The sequence below is a fragment of the Geotrypetes seraphini genome, chromosome 12 (genome assembly GCF_902459505.1).
Source record: "Geotrypetes seraphini chromosome 12, aGeoSer1.1, whole genome shotgun sequence".
Classification (NCBI taxonomy): Eukaryota; Metazoa; Chordata; class Amphibia; order Gymnophiona; family Dermophiidae; genus Geotrypetes; species Geotrypetes seraphini.
The window spans coordinates 94,059,573-94,073,092 of NC_047095.1; the positions used below are offsets into that span (position 1 = coordinate 94,059,573).

The following is a 13,520-nucleotide window of genomic DNA, read 5'->3' on the forward strand; positions in this document are numbered from 1 at the left end:
AAATGCTTCTAAGAAACTGGTAGGCCCACCCCAAGAGGCACAAAGGGGCCAAAGGGGGAGTTGCAGGGTTTGGGTTTTTTTTTGCCAGTAGCCACAATTGTGAGCGAGGGTGCAAGGAAGGGGAGCTATTGGACCCATGATAGGGAGGGAGGGGGGCTGCTGACCAGGAGGGGTGGGGAGGCCATTCATCGCTCCACGGAGTGAAAAGCTTTGTCCCTGTACCTGAAGCAACCAGTCGATTTTTTCCCCTGCGAGTTACCTGCGGCTACCCATGGGATACAGTCACATTCTCTAACCATATGTATAAGTTAGACCAAAATATGGATGATCAAGCAAAGGAAAAACAGGGCTGAAGGACACACTTATCAGTGACATGACATGCCTAGATGTGAGCAGTAAGGTGACCTAGGCCTGCAAGAGGTTCTGGGAAAAGAAGATTGGCATGTATCCACCAATTATATGCTAAGGAGGATTACAGAATAAACTAGCCAATGAAGAGTGGCTGGTATTGTGCATTTTTGCACCTCCTAAGAGAAGTTGTGCAAGGACATGTGCCCTGAGCCACATATGCATGAAGTTTTGGGACTTTCCATATGGTCACATGGTGTAAATTTTAAGGATAAAATCTATTCTGGGAGGGATTGGGGATTCTGTTTGGTTCCCTTCCTCTACATGGGCTTTTCCAGAAAGAGAGATACTTTGGGGTAATATATATATTGGGGTAATATATATATATATATATATATATATATTTTTTTTTTTTTTAATCCAATTTAAAAGACTATAGTTATAATTATTGGAGAAACTAGTTTATCTCTTGGTGAAGAGAACAGAATAAGAGCTAGCTACCTTTGAAGGGGTTTAAAATGTGATCAGACTTTGAAATTCATCTGTTTGTCTCCAGTTTATATATTAACCAGCTGCACTAGTTCAATTCTTTCTTGTAATTATTAACTTAATTATTTCAATAAACTAATTTGATTATTTAAGTTCATTTCTGATTTCCGTTGTTATATTTGGAGAACATTGCTAGTAAAGGGAGATATGAGAATCTGGGATCAGTTTCCTGACAATAGTTTAAATGAATACTGACCTATGGGTGAAAACCATAGTGAGAGAGAGAAAGTTAACACATGGGTAAAAAATTATTCCAGGCAGTTTTTTTTTTTTTTTAATAATTTTGAATACTTTACAATATCCAACAAATTCAAAAGAAAAGGAAAATCACATAAAACAATACATAATCAAATCATACGTACAAAGCTCCTTTCAAGCCCACATTAATTTATTTCTAATAAAATAAAGTTCAAGAAATATAAAGGATAATGATTCTTGGTTCATAATTAACGAACCCTGAGTCATTCCTTAAACTGGGATACCATTATATTAATTCTCCTCATATTCCTCAGTAAGGTGAAACAAATCTCATTTCTATTTCTTTTCTCTTGCAATTAAGAATTGTTGTAGTTGTATTGGATCCCAAAAAGAATTTTCGATATCTTGTAATTTAATCATACATTTACAGGGAAATTTCAGATAGAAGGATGCATCCAGTGCCAACACTCTTTCCTTCAATTTCAAAAATTCTTTCCTCCTCAACTGTGTGGTTCTGGATACATCCGGAAAAATCCTAACCAAATCCCCACAAAATTTCATTAACCTGTTTTTGAAATAAAGTCGCATTATCAACATTTTATCCATCTCGCTCATGCATGTTATTAACAGGGTGGACCGAGTCTGAATCACATCCTGAGTATCTTCTAGGAATTCAGTCAAATTTACCTCTGGTGTGGTCAGATGGTCCACCTCCTGGGCAGATTCAAGTTTTTTGGAGGAATGTAATAATAATTATTTATTGGAAAATTCTCAGCATTGGTCATTCCCAGTACTTCTTTAAAGAATTTCCTTAATAAAATCTCAGGTGACAATAAATGAGTATAAACAACTGGGTGAACTCAAAAAACGAAATTGTTCCTAAATGTCCATGACAAAAAACAACCTGATAAAGGAACAATACTACTTCAAAAAACCTTTGAACCTTAGGTGGTGCTCAGATTCCAAGATGGAAAACAAGAGACCTCAATGTGGGGACTTAACCCCTATAGAGACTCTGTGGTATCTATCATTGCACCGTAAAAGTTTATGTGAAGTACTTGTTGATGATGGACTGTTTAGTCTCTATCTTTGTACACTTCAAAGTGAAATAAGCTTTAAACTGAGTAAACTTGAAAAAATGAACTTAGCTGTAAAAATACAGGAAGCGTTGGTACTACAGGGTCCTGTAACAATAAATGAGTTACTGGAAAGTTGACCAAGCGTAGATTTTTCACTCTATTCATGTTCTCGATAGATTCAATTTTAGAGTGTATTACTGTTGAATCTTTAACAGCTGATACAGAGACAGCTTGTAAATTATTACATTGATTTTCCACCACATTTAGTCGTTTATCCAAATAACTTAAGTTAGCATCCACATTTTCAAATTTAGAAGAAACTGACTGAGAATAATCTCCCATTTGCTTCATCGTTGTCCTGAGAAACCCTTCAACTCTGGATATACCTAACCATAAGTCTTTTAATGTAATATCCTGTGTTTCCTCTGTTTGTGTGTTTTCTTCCACTCCACCAGTAAATATCAATGGTTTAGGTACTTCAGCATATACTAATTTACTTAAGTGGGTAGATGAAACCAGTTGAGCTTCGGATGTAGTGGGTGTTATATTCCCACTATCACTGGGTACCGGATGAAGGGGAGGGGTACGATTGAGTGGACTTATTGAGGCTCCTGACAAGGAGGAATCTACATTTGGTAGTGCCACTGGTGGGTTATCAGAAAATAATGATAAATGTCTATCCATTGGACCCGATACCACTGGTGTAGAACTTTTAGGTTTTATCTTTCTTTTTCCCATATTTAAACAGTTATATGAAAGTTAAATGAAGACTTTTATATTACCAAACCGGCTTCCAGCTCCCGGGCTCCTCGTGGCTCCAAGGGGCATGCCCTAAGGGTTGCGGCCGCAACCGCGGCGGTGGCTCGGTTTTAAAACGTTGGAGACGGACCCGGTGATGTCAGGGGTCCGTCTCTGTGAGTGCCTGTCAGCGAGGGAAAAATAGGCCCAAACCGCTGTTGTAGGAGGCCAGGAACCAGCTCCAAATCCCCTCCGGTGGTATCCTCCAAGTGCAAGAGGCTCCCGAATCAGCCGCGGCGGCGGCTCGGTTTTAAAACGTTGGAGACGGACCCGGTGACGTCAGGGGGTCCGTCTCTATGAGTGCCTGTCAGCGAGGGAAAAATAGGCCCAAACCGCTGCTGCAGGAGGCCAGGAACCAGCTCCAAATCCCCTCCGGTGGTATCCTCCAAGTGCAAGAGGCTCCCCTTGTTTTTTGTTTTTTAAACTATAACAATATATCCCTAAAATAAGATCTGTATGTATGTGTGTGTGTGTATGTATATAATTGGGAAATAATTTCAGAATTCAATCAAAAGGCACTTTTTAGTAGAATTATGACAGCCCATATGCAATTTATTTTTAACACATCATATATACTTTTTTGTGTTAGACCATCAGAGCCAATATAATTATATCCAGTACAGTATTTTTTCCCACTTTTACATTGCTTTCTTTGAAGATCTCTCTGCTGTTTGCTCATTCTGAATTCAGCCTGACATATTTAAAACAAGCTGTGATGTCAAACAGTGATTTTAATATTAAGCTTTTCTTTTTTTCCATTTAGTGTGTGACACAGGAAGCTAGACTCTAGTAAGTCACTTTTTTCTAGTTGCCTTTTTGAGGAGTTTCTTTATACTTTGATTGTAAAGATATGCATTTCTACTATTGCATTTCTGTATGAAATTTCCAAGCAATCATTTGTACCTGTTTTTTAATGTAATTAAGAGATGATTTTATATAACAGTATTTGTGAAAATACTGCCAGTAAGTTTTCTGTAGGAGTGGTTACATAATGCCAAATACAATAAGCTTTGCTATTAGCCATACTGTATTTTACCCCACATCATACTGTGATGTCATATACTGACATGTGTGCTAGTTTTTCCCCCTTTATTCAACATGCAACATAAGTAGTTACATTCAGGTGAGCTGCTTTTATGAGAAGTTCTTACAATGTTGTAACAATTTATTATATTAGGATCTTATTTTAAAAATTATTTTCTAGTAATCAACTGAATCGACCTTGTGATATCTTTTTTATGCAGTTTGCACTTGGCTTTGAAGAGTTTTTAATTACTAGTGGATTTTAGGAACACTAATAGCTTTTCTTGTTTATATTTAGGGAAAAATTCATCAAGAGACACTAACCACATTAGCACGCGCCAAATTGTTGGCTGGAAAAAAAAAATGTGCAGCTTTGGCATTCTTCCTGATCACCATGAGCCTGAACTGTTGACTGAGATAATTCCCACTCTACTAGATCTACAGAATGTCTGCTGAGAAAGTCAGCTTGTACAATTAAGAGTCCTTGCTATTGTATGCTGCTGAGAAACTGCAAATGATTTTCCACTCAATGGAAGGGAAGATGTGCTTCGATCACTAGTTGGGAACTCTAAGTTCCTTTCTCTATGTTGATATGTGCCACCGAGGTTGCATGTCTGACAGAATCTTGACCAATTTCTCTGAGAGATGTCCTGCAAATGCTAGAAGGGCTTTTTGTATTGTTCTAATCTAATCTAATCCTTAGGTTTGTATACCGCATCATCTCCACGTTTGTAGAGCTCGAATTTAGAGGACTTGGGATGCCAAGATATAAGAGTTTCCTTGATTCCTAAGTTGGAGGGAGACTTACATTTTTTGAGAAAAGCCAGGTTTTCAGATGTTTGCGGAAAACTTGGAGAGAGCTCAAGTTCCGAAGAGGGGAGGTAAGGTTGTTCCAGAGCTCAGTGATTTTTAAGTGAAGGGAGGTCCCTAGCTTTCCTGTGTGGGAAATGCCTTTTAGCGAGGGGAAGGATAGTTTTCATTTGTGGGAGGATCTGGTGGTATTAGGGTTTGAGGAATTCCAAATGACAGATCAATCAAGACGTTTCTGCTGGAGTCTACTTGCTTTGGGCCATCCAGCTCAAAATGCATAACCCAACCAGAAAGATTGACATCCAACAGTCTCTTGTTATATGGCTGAAGAAACAGAAAACAATGCTAGAGAAGGGATTGTAGAAGAGATTGCATTAGATACCTTATCCATAGAAGCACCTCTAAGGTCACAGCCATGAATTCCAAAACTTGCATGTAATCTCAGCATTGAGAAACTCTCCCAGATCCAAGATTGAAGTCTTTGCGCTCTGTGATAAGGGAGGAAAACTCACCCCTTCATGCTAAATTGGGCCCCAAATATTCCATAGTTTGGGTGGGAGTCAAAGTGCTTTGTCAAAGCTGATAATCAGCCTAGACTCTGAAGCAGATGAACAACTCTGAGAGTATAATGATACTGTCTTAGAGAAGATACTCTGATGAGCCAATCATCTAAATATGGATAAACTCAAACCTTCTCGATGAAGGAAGGCTGCTACCATTACCATTATCTTTGAAAAGGTCCTGGGAGCAGTCATCAACCCAGAGGACATTACTCGGAAATTAAAATGTTGATCTATGACTAAATCTGAGAACCTTTGATGAGGAGGCCAGATAGGGATGTGAAAATAAGTCTCCAAGATCTAGACTTGTGAGAAATTCCCCCAGTTGAACTGAGGTCAGGATGGAGTGTAGTGTCTATCCTGAAATGAGTAACTCAAAGAGAACAATTCATCCTTTTTAGACTTAAATTAGGCCTAAAGGTCCCTTCCTAAGTAGATACAGTACTCCCCCCATATTCGCGGGGGTTCCGTTCCAGGAACCCCCGCGCACAAATTCGGTTTTTAGCAGGGGAGACAGGAGAAGGCAGCCGGAGCACCGGCGAGCAAAGGAAATCACTCGGTATGCTCCGACCGCCTCTTCCTGTACTAAAGTCGGGCCTCACCAATCAGGAGCTGCTTTGACATGCAGATTCTGATTGGTGAGGCCCGACTTTAGTACAGGAAGAGGCTGTTGGAGCATACCGCGAATGATTTCCTTCACTCACCAGTGCTCTGGCTGCCCTCTCCTGCCCGGTCATTCGCGGTTGGAAAATACCGTGAATGACCAGGACTGCGAATTGCGAATTCACGGGGAAGCACTGTATATCAAATATTTATTTAGACTCTTTTGGATATTAAGAACCAGGACCATTATTCTTAGATCCCTGAGAGTGAGCAAGGTAGAAACATAGAAACATAGAAGATGACGGCAGAAAAGGGCTACAGCCCATCAAGTCTGCCCACTCTGCTTACCCACCCCCTGTCTATGCCCTAATGACCCAATTTCCTTATCTTGACCCTCGTAGGGATCCCACATGGGTATCCCATTTATTCTTAAAGTCTGGCACGCTGTCTGCCTCGATCACCTGCACTGGAAGCTTGTTCCAATGATCAACCACTCTCTCTGTGAAGAAATACTTTCTGGTGTCGCCATGAAATTTTCCGCCCCTAAGTTTGAGCGGGTGCCCTCTTGTGGCCGAGGGTCCCTTGAGAAAGAAAATATCATCTTCCACTTCGACACGTCCCGTGAGGTACTTAAATGTTTCGATCATGTCTCCCCTCTCCCTACGTTCCTCAAGAGTGTAGAGCTGCAATTTGTTCAGTCTCTCTTCGTACGAGAGACCCTTGAGCCCCGAGATCATCCTGGTGGCCGTCCGTTGAACCGATTCAATTCTGCGCACATCTTTACTGTAATGTGGCCTCCAGAATCGCACACAGTACTCCAGATGAGGTCTCACCATGGCCCTGTACAACGGCATTATGACTTCAGGCTTTCGGCTGACGAAACTTCTATTGATACAACCCAATATCTGCCTTGCCTTAGATGAAGTCTTCTCCACTTGATTGGCAGTTTTCATGTCTGCACTGATGATTACTCCTAAATCTCGTTCTGCTGAAGTCCTAGTTAAAGTTTCTCCGTTCAAGAGTGAACCACTTGCACCTTTACCAAATTTTTGCAAAATATTCTAGAAAAAAAATCTGCAACAGGATGAGAAATTCCAGTTTATAACCTTCTTTGATTATTTTCACTACTCACTGGCCTGATGTTATCAGGGTCCATGCCTGAAAAAATGCAGTTAGAAAACCTCCTATCATCACCTCAAGGAGCAGATCTGGACTTCATCATTAAGTAGCTCTTGCTGCATTATTTGCACAAGAATCTTGTGATCCTAATCTTTAGTCCATAAGACAGGAAGACTACCTAGCTTGAAAATAGATATCTGGCCATAACTAGAATGGCCAAGCCCATAATGCCTGAATTCTTGAAATATCTGTTTCAATGGAAAAATCTTAGAAGATAATTATGCTTGTCTTCAATCTCTCTCTGAGTTCAGGAAGAGTCCCCTTGGACTGAAAAACAGCTAACGTCGTTCCTCTACACAAAAAGGGTTGCAGGGGAGAGGCTGCGAATTACAGACCGGTGAGTCTCACATCGATAGTGAGCAAACTCATGGAAACACTAATCAAACGAAAATTAGACACGATCCTGGATGAGGAGAATCTACGCGATCCCCACCATCATGGATTCACCAAGGGTAGGTGCTGCTAATCCAATCTTATCAGCTTCTTTGACTGGGTAACAAGAAAGCTGGAATTGGGAGAGTTCCTAGACGTCGTGTACTTGGACTTCAGTAAAGCCTTTGATAGCGTCCCCCACTGCAGGTTGTTAAGCAAGATGAAATCAATGGGATTAGGCGTAACACTAATCGCATGGGTCAAGGACTGGCTAAGTGGTAGACTTCAGAGGGTGTTGGTTAACAGTACCCTCTCTAAAACGTCGGAGGTGACCAGTGGAGTGCCGCAGGGCTCGGTTCTGGGTCCGATCCTTTTCAACATATTCGTAGGGGACCTGACCCAAGGGCTTCAGGGTAAAATAACATTATTCGCCAACGATGCCAAACTATGTAACACTGTAAGTAAAAGCAACTTGTCTGATAGATAGGACCCTGAAGCCGTCGGCACAATGTGCGGCAGCGGCAAAGAAAGCAAACAGAATGTTGGGCATGATAAAGAAAGGAATCACGAGTAGATCGGAGAAAGTCATAATGCCGCTTTATAGAGCAATGGTCAGACCACACTTGGAATACTGTGTACAACATTGGTCTCCCAACCTAAAGAAGGATATAAAACTGCTGGAGAGGGTGCAGAGACGAGCAACGAAACTAATAAGAGGTATGGAGAAATTGGAATACGAGGAACGACTCAAGAAACTAGGATTGTTCTCCCTTGAGAAGAGGAGGCTGCGAGGGGACATGATAGAGACGTTCAAAATACTGAAAGACATCGATAAAATAGAGCAGAAAAACAAATTATTTACATTGTCCAATGTGACACGGACAAGAGGACATGGTTTGAAGCTAAGGGGTGACAAGTCCAGGACAAATGTCAGGAAGTTCTGCTTTACGCAGCGAGTGGTGGACGCATGGAATGCTCTTCCACAGGAGGTTATTAAGGAATCCACTGTGCTAGGATTCAAAGGCAAATTAGATGCACATCTCCTTATGAGAGGCATAGAGGGATATGGGTGATTAGAACAATCAGGTGTATACCTGACTGGGCCTCCGCGTGTGCGGATCGCCGGACTCGATGGACCATGGGTCTGATCCGGAGATGGCAATTCTTATGTTCTTATGTTCTTATGCTAGAACATTGGTCCTCGACCTGGCAGCTAGGCTTCAACGTGAAAAAATGCAAGGTCATGCACCTTAGCAACAATAATCCATGTAAAACGTATACACTGAATGGTGAGACCTTGGCTAGGACTACAGCAGAACGAGATTTAGGGGTGATCATTAGCGAAGACATGAAAACTGCCAATCAAGTGGAGATGGCTTCATCCAAGGCTAGATAAATGCTGGGTTGTATCCGCAGAAATTTGATTAGCCAGAAGCCGGAGGTCATAATGCCATTGTACAGAGCCATGGTGAGACCTCATCTGGAGTACTATGTACAATTCTGGAGGCCATATTACCGTAAGGATGTGCTGAGGATTGAGTTGGTTCAACGAATGGCCGCCAGGATGATCTTGGGGCTCAAGGATCTCCCGTACGAGGAAAAGCTGAACAAATTGCGGCTCTACTCACTCGAAGAACGTAGGGAGAGGGGAGACATGATTGAGACATTTAAGTACATCACTGGTCGTATTGAGGTGGAGGATGATATTTTCTTTCTCAAAGGTCCATCGACCACAAGAGGACATACGCTTAAAATCAGGGGCAGGAAATTTCATAGCAACACCAGGAAGTATTTATTCACTGAACGAGTGGTTGACTATTGGAATAGGCTCCCAGTGCCAGTGATCGAGGCCAGCAGCGTGCAAGATTTCAAGAAAAAGTGGGATGCCCAAGTCGGATCTCTGCGAGGGTAGTGTAAAGGGATGCCATCAGAGTGTGACCCCTAGGAGGGTGGTTAGGGGGAGGGTTAATAGAGTGGGCAGACTTGATGGGCTATAGCCCTTCTCTGCCGTCATTTTCTATGTTTCTATGTTGAGGTAGCCTATGAAGCTTAGTTTCTCCCAAGCTTTTTAACAATCTTAATAATAATAACTCTAAATGATGAAACATCAAAATACGCTCTAATGGACCGAAGCTTCCAAAGAGTAAAGAAACCCTTTCTGACCAAAGAATCCACCTGATTCTTCATAGTCAAGTCCTAGTCCTGTATTATTCCCAAAACCTTAATGGTAGATTGAATAGGATAGCTGAATTTATTTATATGCAATGATGTTTTAGTATCAAACGGGTGTGGTGAAGCTACAAAAAAAAACTTTGTTTTTTCTGAGTTAAGCTTCAGTCTAAATTCAGTCATCCATTGCTCCATTAGACCTAATACTTCTGTTGCTTTAGGAATAACTTCAGAAAGAGAAATAGCAAATGGAATAATGATCGTAAACTAAAAAAAAAAAAAGACACAAAACCATGAATAACCTGGCCTGTTCCAGTGAAGAAAGTGCAGTTGGGAGCAGCGATTTTTTCTGTGCTTCGCCAGGCAGCGATTTTCTCTGTGCAACACTGGGAGCAGCAATTTCCTGTGATGTAAATTGTGGGGCCTTCCATCGAAAACCAAAACCGCGGACCGCGAATATGGAGGGGTAAGTGTAATGGCAGAAAGCATAGGTTTGCAATTACTTTCCGTGGTGCATAATACAGAACAGTTCAGATAGCACACACAGATTAAGAACCAAAAGTTTTCATTGAACTAAGAGTTGGCCAGTATTATTTTTATTACTGAGTTGTGTTGAACCATACAGTATTACAGTAGAAAGAATTTGCTCTGAAGTTCAGCAGTGCTTAAACCTACCCACAGCATATCATGCTAAACACAAACAGCATCACCATCAGGTAACCAGATGGGTAAGATGTTTTCCTTGTGGTTGAATTTGGCACCTAAATGATCAGCTATGTCTAATATGTGAACAAGTTTTTGCCTTTCCATTAGTGTATGAATATATACAATATTACTGTGGAGCTGGACTTTACTTACAGGAGAGGCAAATACAAGCCCAGTCTAGAAAGGTGAGTAAAGTTGCAGATTTTGTCATCAGTGATCTGATAAAAACAGTTAGTGTAGTTTGTAACAGGAAGACTTGGGGAAGCCACTGCTTATCTCTGGGCATAAACAGCAGTGCATCTAGGTGCTCTAACTTCTGTGAGGTACTGTGATTTAAACTGGCTCATCTTTGGTCTAACCTAATATGGAAGTTTTTATGTTTTCTCATTTTCAGTATATACAACAATTTTATTATTTATAACCTTTTAATTGCATATTCTTACACTTTTTACCTGAAGGCCAGGAAAAAAAGCTAGCAAAGAGTCCATCCAAGTTCGAGCAGTCAGCATTGGTTTGTGAATATGCACATCAAGCAGAAGAGGTGGCTGGCTGATATATCTCATTATGGCATCATAATGCTAAAGAAACAAAAATAAAAAATGTCATACCAATGCAACAGGTTCCAATAAGATAACACATCTTGCATACAAATAAGAATCAGAAAGTGTTTGTCTGCAAGCAGGGAAATTCAGGCACACTTGATTTCACCCAAGAGCAAGAATACCCAGAACCCTCCTCCAGTAAAGAGGCTTCAAGGGGATTTCCATACCTTCTGCCTTAGCAAATCAGCTTTCAGTCTATTTTATCTGTGGACTTGAGAGCAGAGATTTCTTTCATCTCTCTCAGAGACAGAATTCCAATACATATGACATGGTAGTGGTCCAACATTCCTTTTTATTTTAAAAAAAAAAAAAAAATTGAATGTGATAGCAGATATTCTCTGTCACTTTAGTGCTATTACTCCTCTGGGCCCAGCTCAGGCTCTAACAGGGGAACCTGTACACAGTGGCGTACCAAGGGGGGGGGTGAGGGGGGGGGCAGTGCGCCCCAGGTGCCAGCCCTAAGGGGGTGCTCCCGGCCTTGCCGTTCAGTCCCCCCCACCCCTGAAGGACCGCTCGCCCCACTGACCTTCCTGCACCACCTGTGAAGCAGCCCGCAGCAGGATCGCGAAGTCAGCGTCAGCGATCCCTGCGCTGCTTCCTGCGCCGTGATCCCGCCCCTCCTCTGATGTCAGAGGAGGGGCGGGACCGTGGCGCAGAAAGCAGGGCAGGGATCGCTGACGCTGACTTCGCGATCCTGCTGCGGGCTGCTTCATAGGTGGTGCGGGGAGGCCAGTGGGGCGAGCGGTCCTTCGGGGTGGGTCGGGGCATCAGGCCTTCAGGGTGGGGCGGGCGGGCAGGCAGGCAGGCAGGCTTTCAAGGGGGAGGGGGTGACAGGCAGGCAGGCCTTCAAGGGGGGGGGTGCAGACCTTCAAGGGGTGCAGGCCTTCAAGGGGGGGCAGGCAGGCCTTCAGGGGGGGTGCAGGCCTTTGGGGAGGTGCAGGCCTTCAAGGGGGTGCAGGCCTTCAAGGTGGGGGGACAGGCCTTCAAGGGGGGAAAGGCAGTCAGGCCTTCAAGGGGGGGACAGGCCTACAAGGGGGTGGGACAGGCCTTCAAGGGGGGGGACAGGCCTTCGGGGGGGTGCAGACCTTCAAGGGAGTGCAGGCCTTCAAGGGGGGGTGCAGGCCTTCAAGGGGGGGTGCAGGCCTTCAAGGGGGAGACAGGCCTTCAAGGGGGGGGAAAGGCAGGCAGGCAGGCCTTCAAGGGGGGACAGGCCTACAAGGGGGTGGGACAGGCCTTCAAGGGGGGACAGGCCTTCGGGGGGGTGCAGATCTTCAAGGGAGTGCAGGCCTTCAGGGGGGGTGCAGGCCTTCAAGGGGGGACAGGCCTTCAAGGGGGGGGAGAAGCTACAAGGGGGTGGGACAGGCCTTCGGGGGGTGCAGGCCTTCGGGGGGTGCAGACCTTCAAGGGGGGACAGGCAGGCAGGCCTTCAAGGGGGGGGGACAGGCCTACAAGGGGATGGGACAGGCCTTTGGGGGGGACCATGATTTAGAAGTACACGGAGGGAAGGGGGTGTTTAAAGAGACGTGCATATGCCAAACTTTGGGGGGGGAAGAAATAATGGGTCTGAAAATAGAGGAGAGGGAGAGAGATGATGGACCATGGGATTTAGGGAGGGAAGGAACAGAAAGGGAGAGAAACTGGACACAAGGGATGGTGTGGAGGAGGGATAGAGATACTGGATAGGAGGGTAATTAGGAAAAGAAAGGGAGAGATGGTGGACTCTGGGGTGGTGGGGAAGGAGGGAGAGATGCCGGAAAGGGTATTTAAGAAAAGGTGGATCTGTGGAGGGAGATGAAAAGAAGGAAAGATACCAGACTTCTTGGGAAGGGAAGGGAAATGGAAAGGGAGGACAGAGTTGGCAGATGGATGGTTAGCATGAGGAAAGAAGAAAGAAGGAGACCCTGGCAAGCAAGTTATCAGAAGAAAACCAGAGCCTTGGACCAACAAGATTTGAAATATAACCAGACAACAAAAGGTAGAAAAATTAATTTTATTTTCTGTTTTGTGATTATAATATGTCAGATTTGAAATGTGTATCCTGCCAGAGCTGGTGTTGGACTGCAAACGTGAGCTAGGATTTAACAGAGAGAGGAAAAGTCCTTTTTGTTTCTTTATTTTATTTACACCACAGCGCCAGTGTGGTTAGGAGAAGCCAAAGGGGGTGAAAAAGCTATAAAACCCACCAGGAGTTTTGAAAAAAATCACCCAACTGGGCAGGAAAATCGAATTGAAAAACCAATTCAATAGGGCTGAATCGAATCAAAAATTTTTTTCCTGTAATCTGGCAGCATTAGTTTGCGCTACTGTCTTAGACTTTAGGACCTGGGATTGGGGAGAGATGGCATCCTCAGTACTTTATAATGCAAGTGAAACGAGGATTTGGTCAGACTTTTGAAGGGTCTGCAGAAAAAAAATATTGTATAGGCCGGGGACATGAGACAGCAGGAAATGGGAACTTTTCTTCCTTCTATTTTTGTGAATGGAAAGGCTGAGGATGTCAGAGAGTTCAGTTAAAATATGTGCTT

General features: G+C 43.3%; 1 protein-coding gene across 2 annotated transcripts in view; it reads right to left on the bottom strand.

The window, feature by feature from the left end:
* Nucleotides 1–13,520, bottom strand: part of EDEM3 (ER degradation enhancing alpha-mannosidase like protein 3) — a 254,529-nt gene that overhangs the window by 107,211 nt on the left and 133,798 nt on the right. For both annotated transcript variants that reach the window (XM_033916146.1, XM_033916145.1), the window contains one exon: nucleotides 10,846–10,971. In XM_033916146.1, coding sequence (XP_033772037.1) covers nucleotides 10,846–10,971 — 126 coding nt within the window. The remainder of the gene's footprint in view (nucleotides 1–10,845; nucleotides 10,972–13,520) is intronic.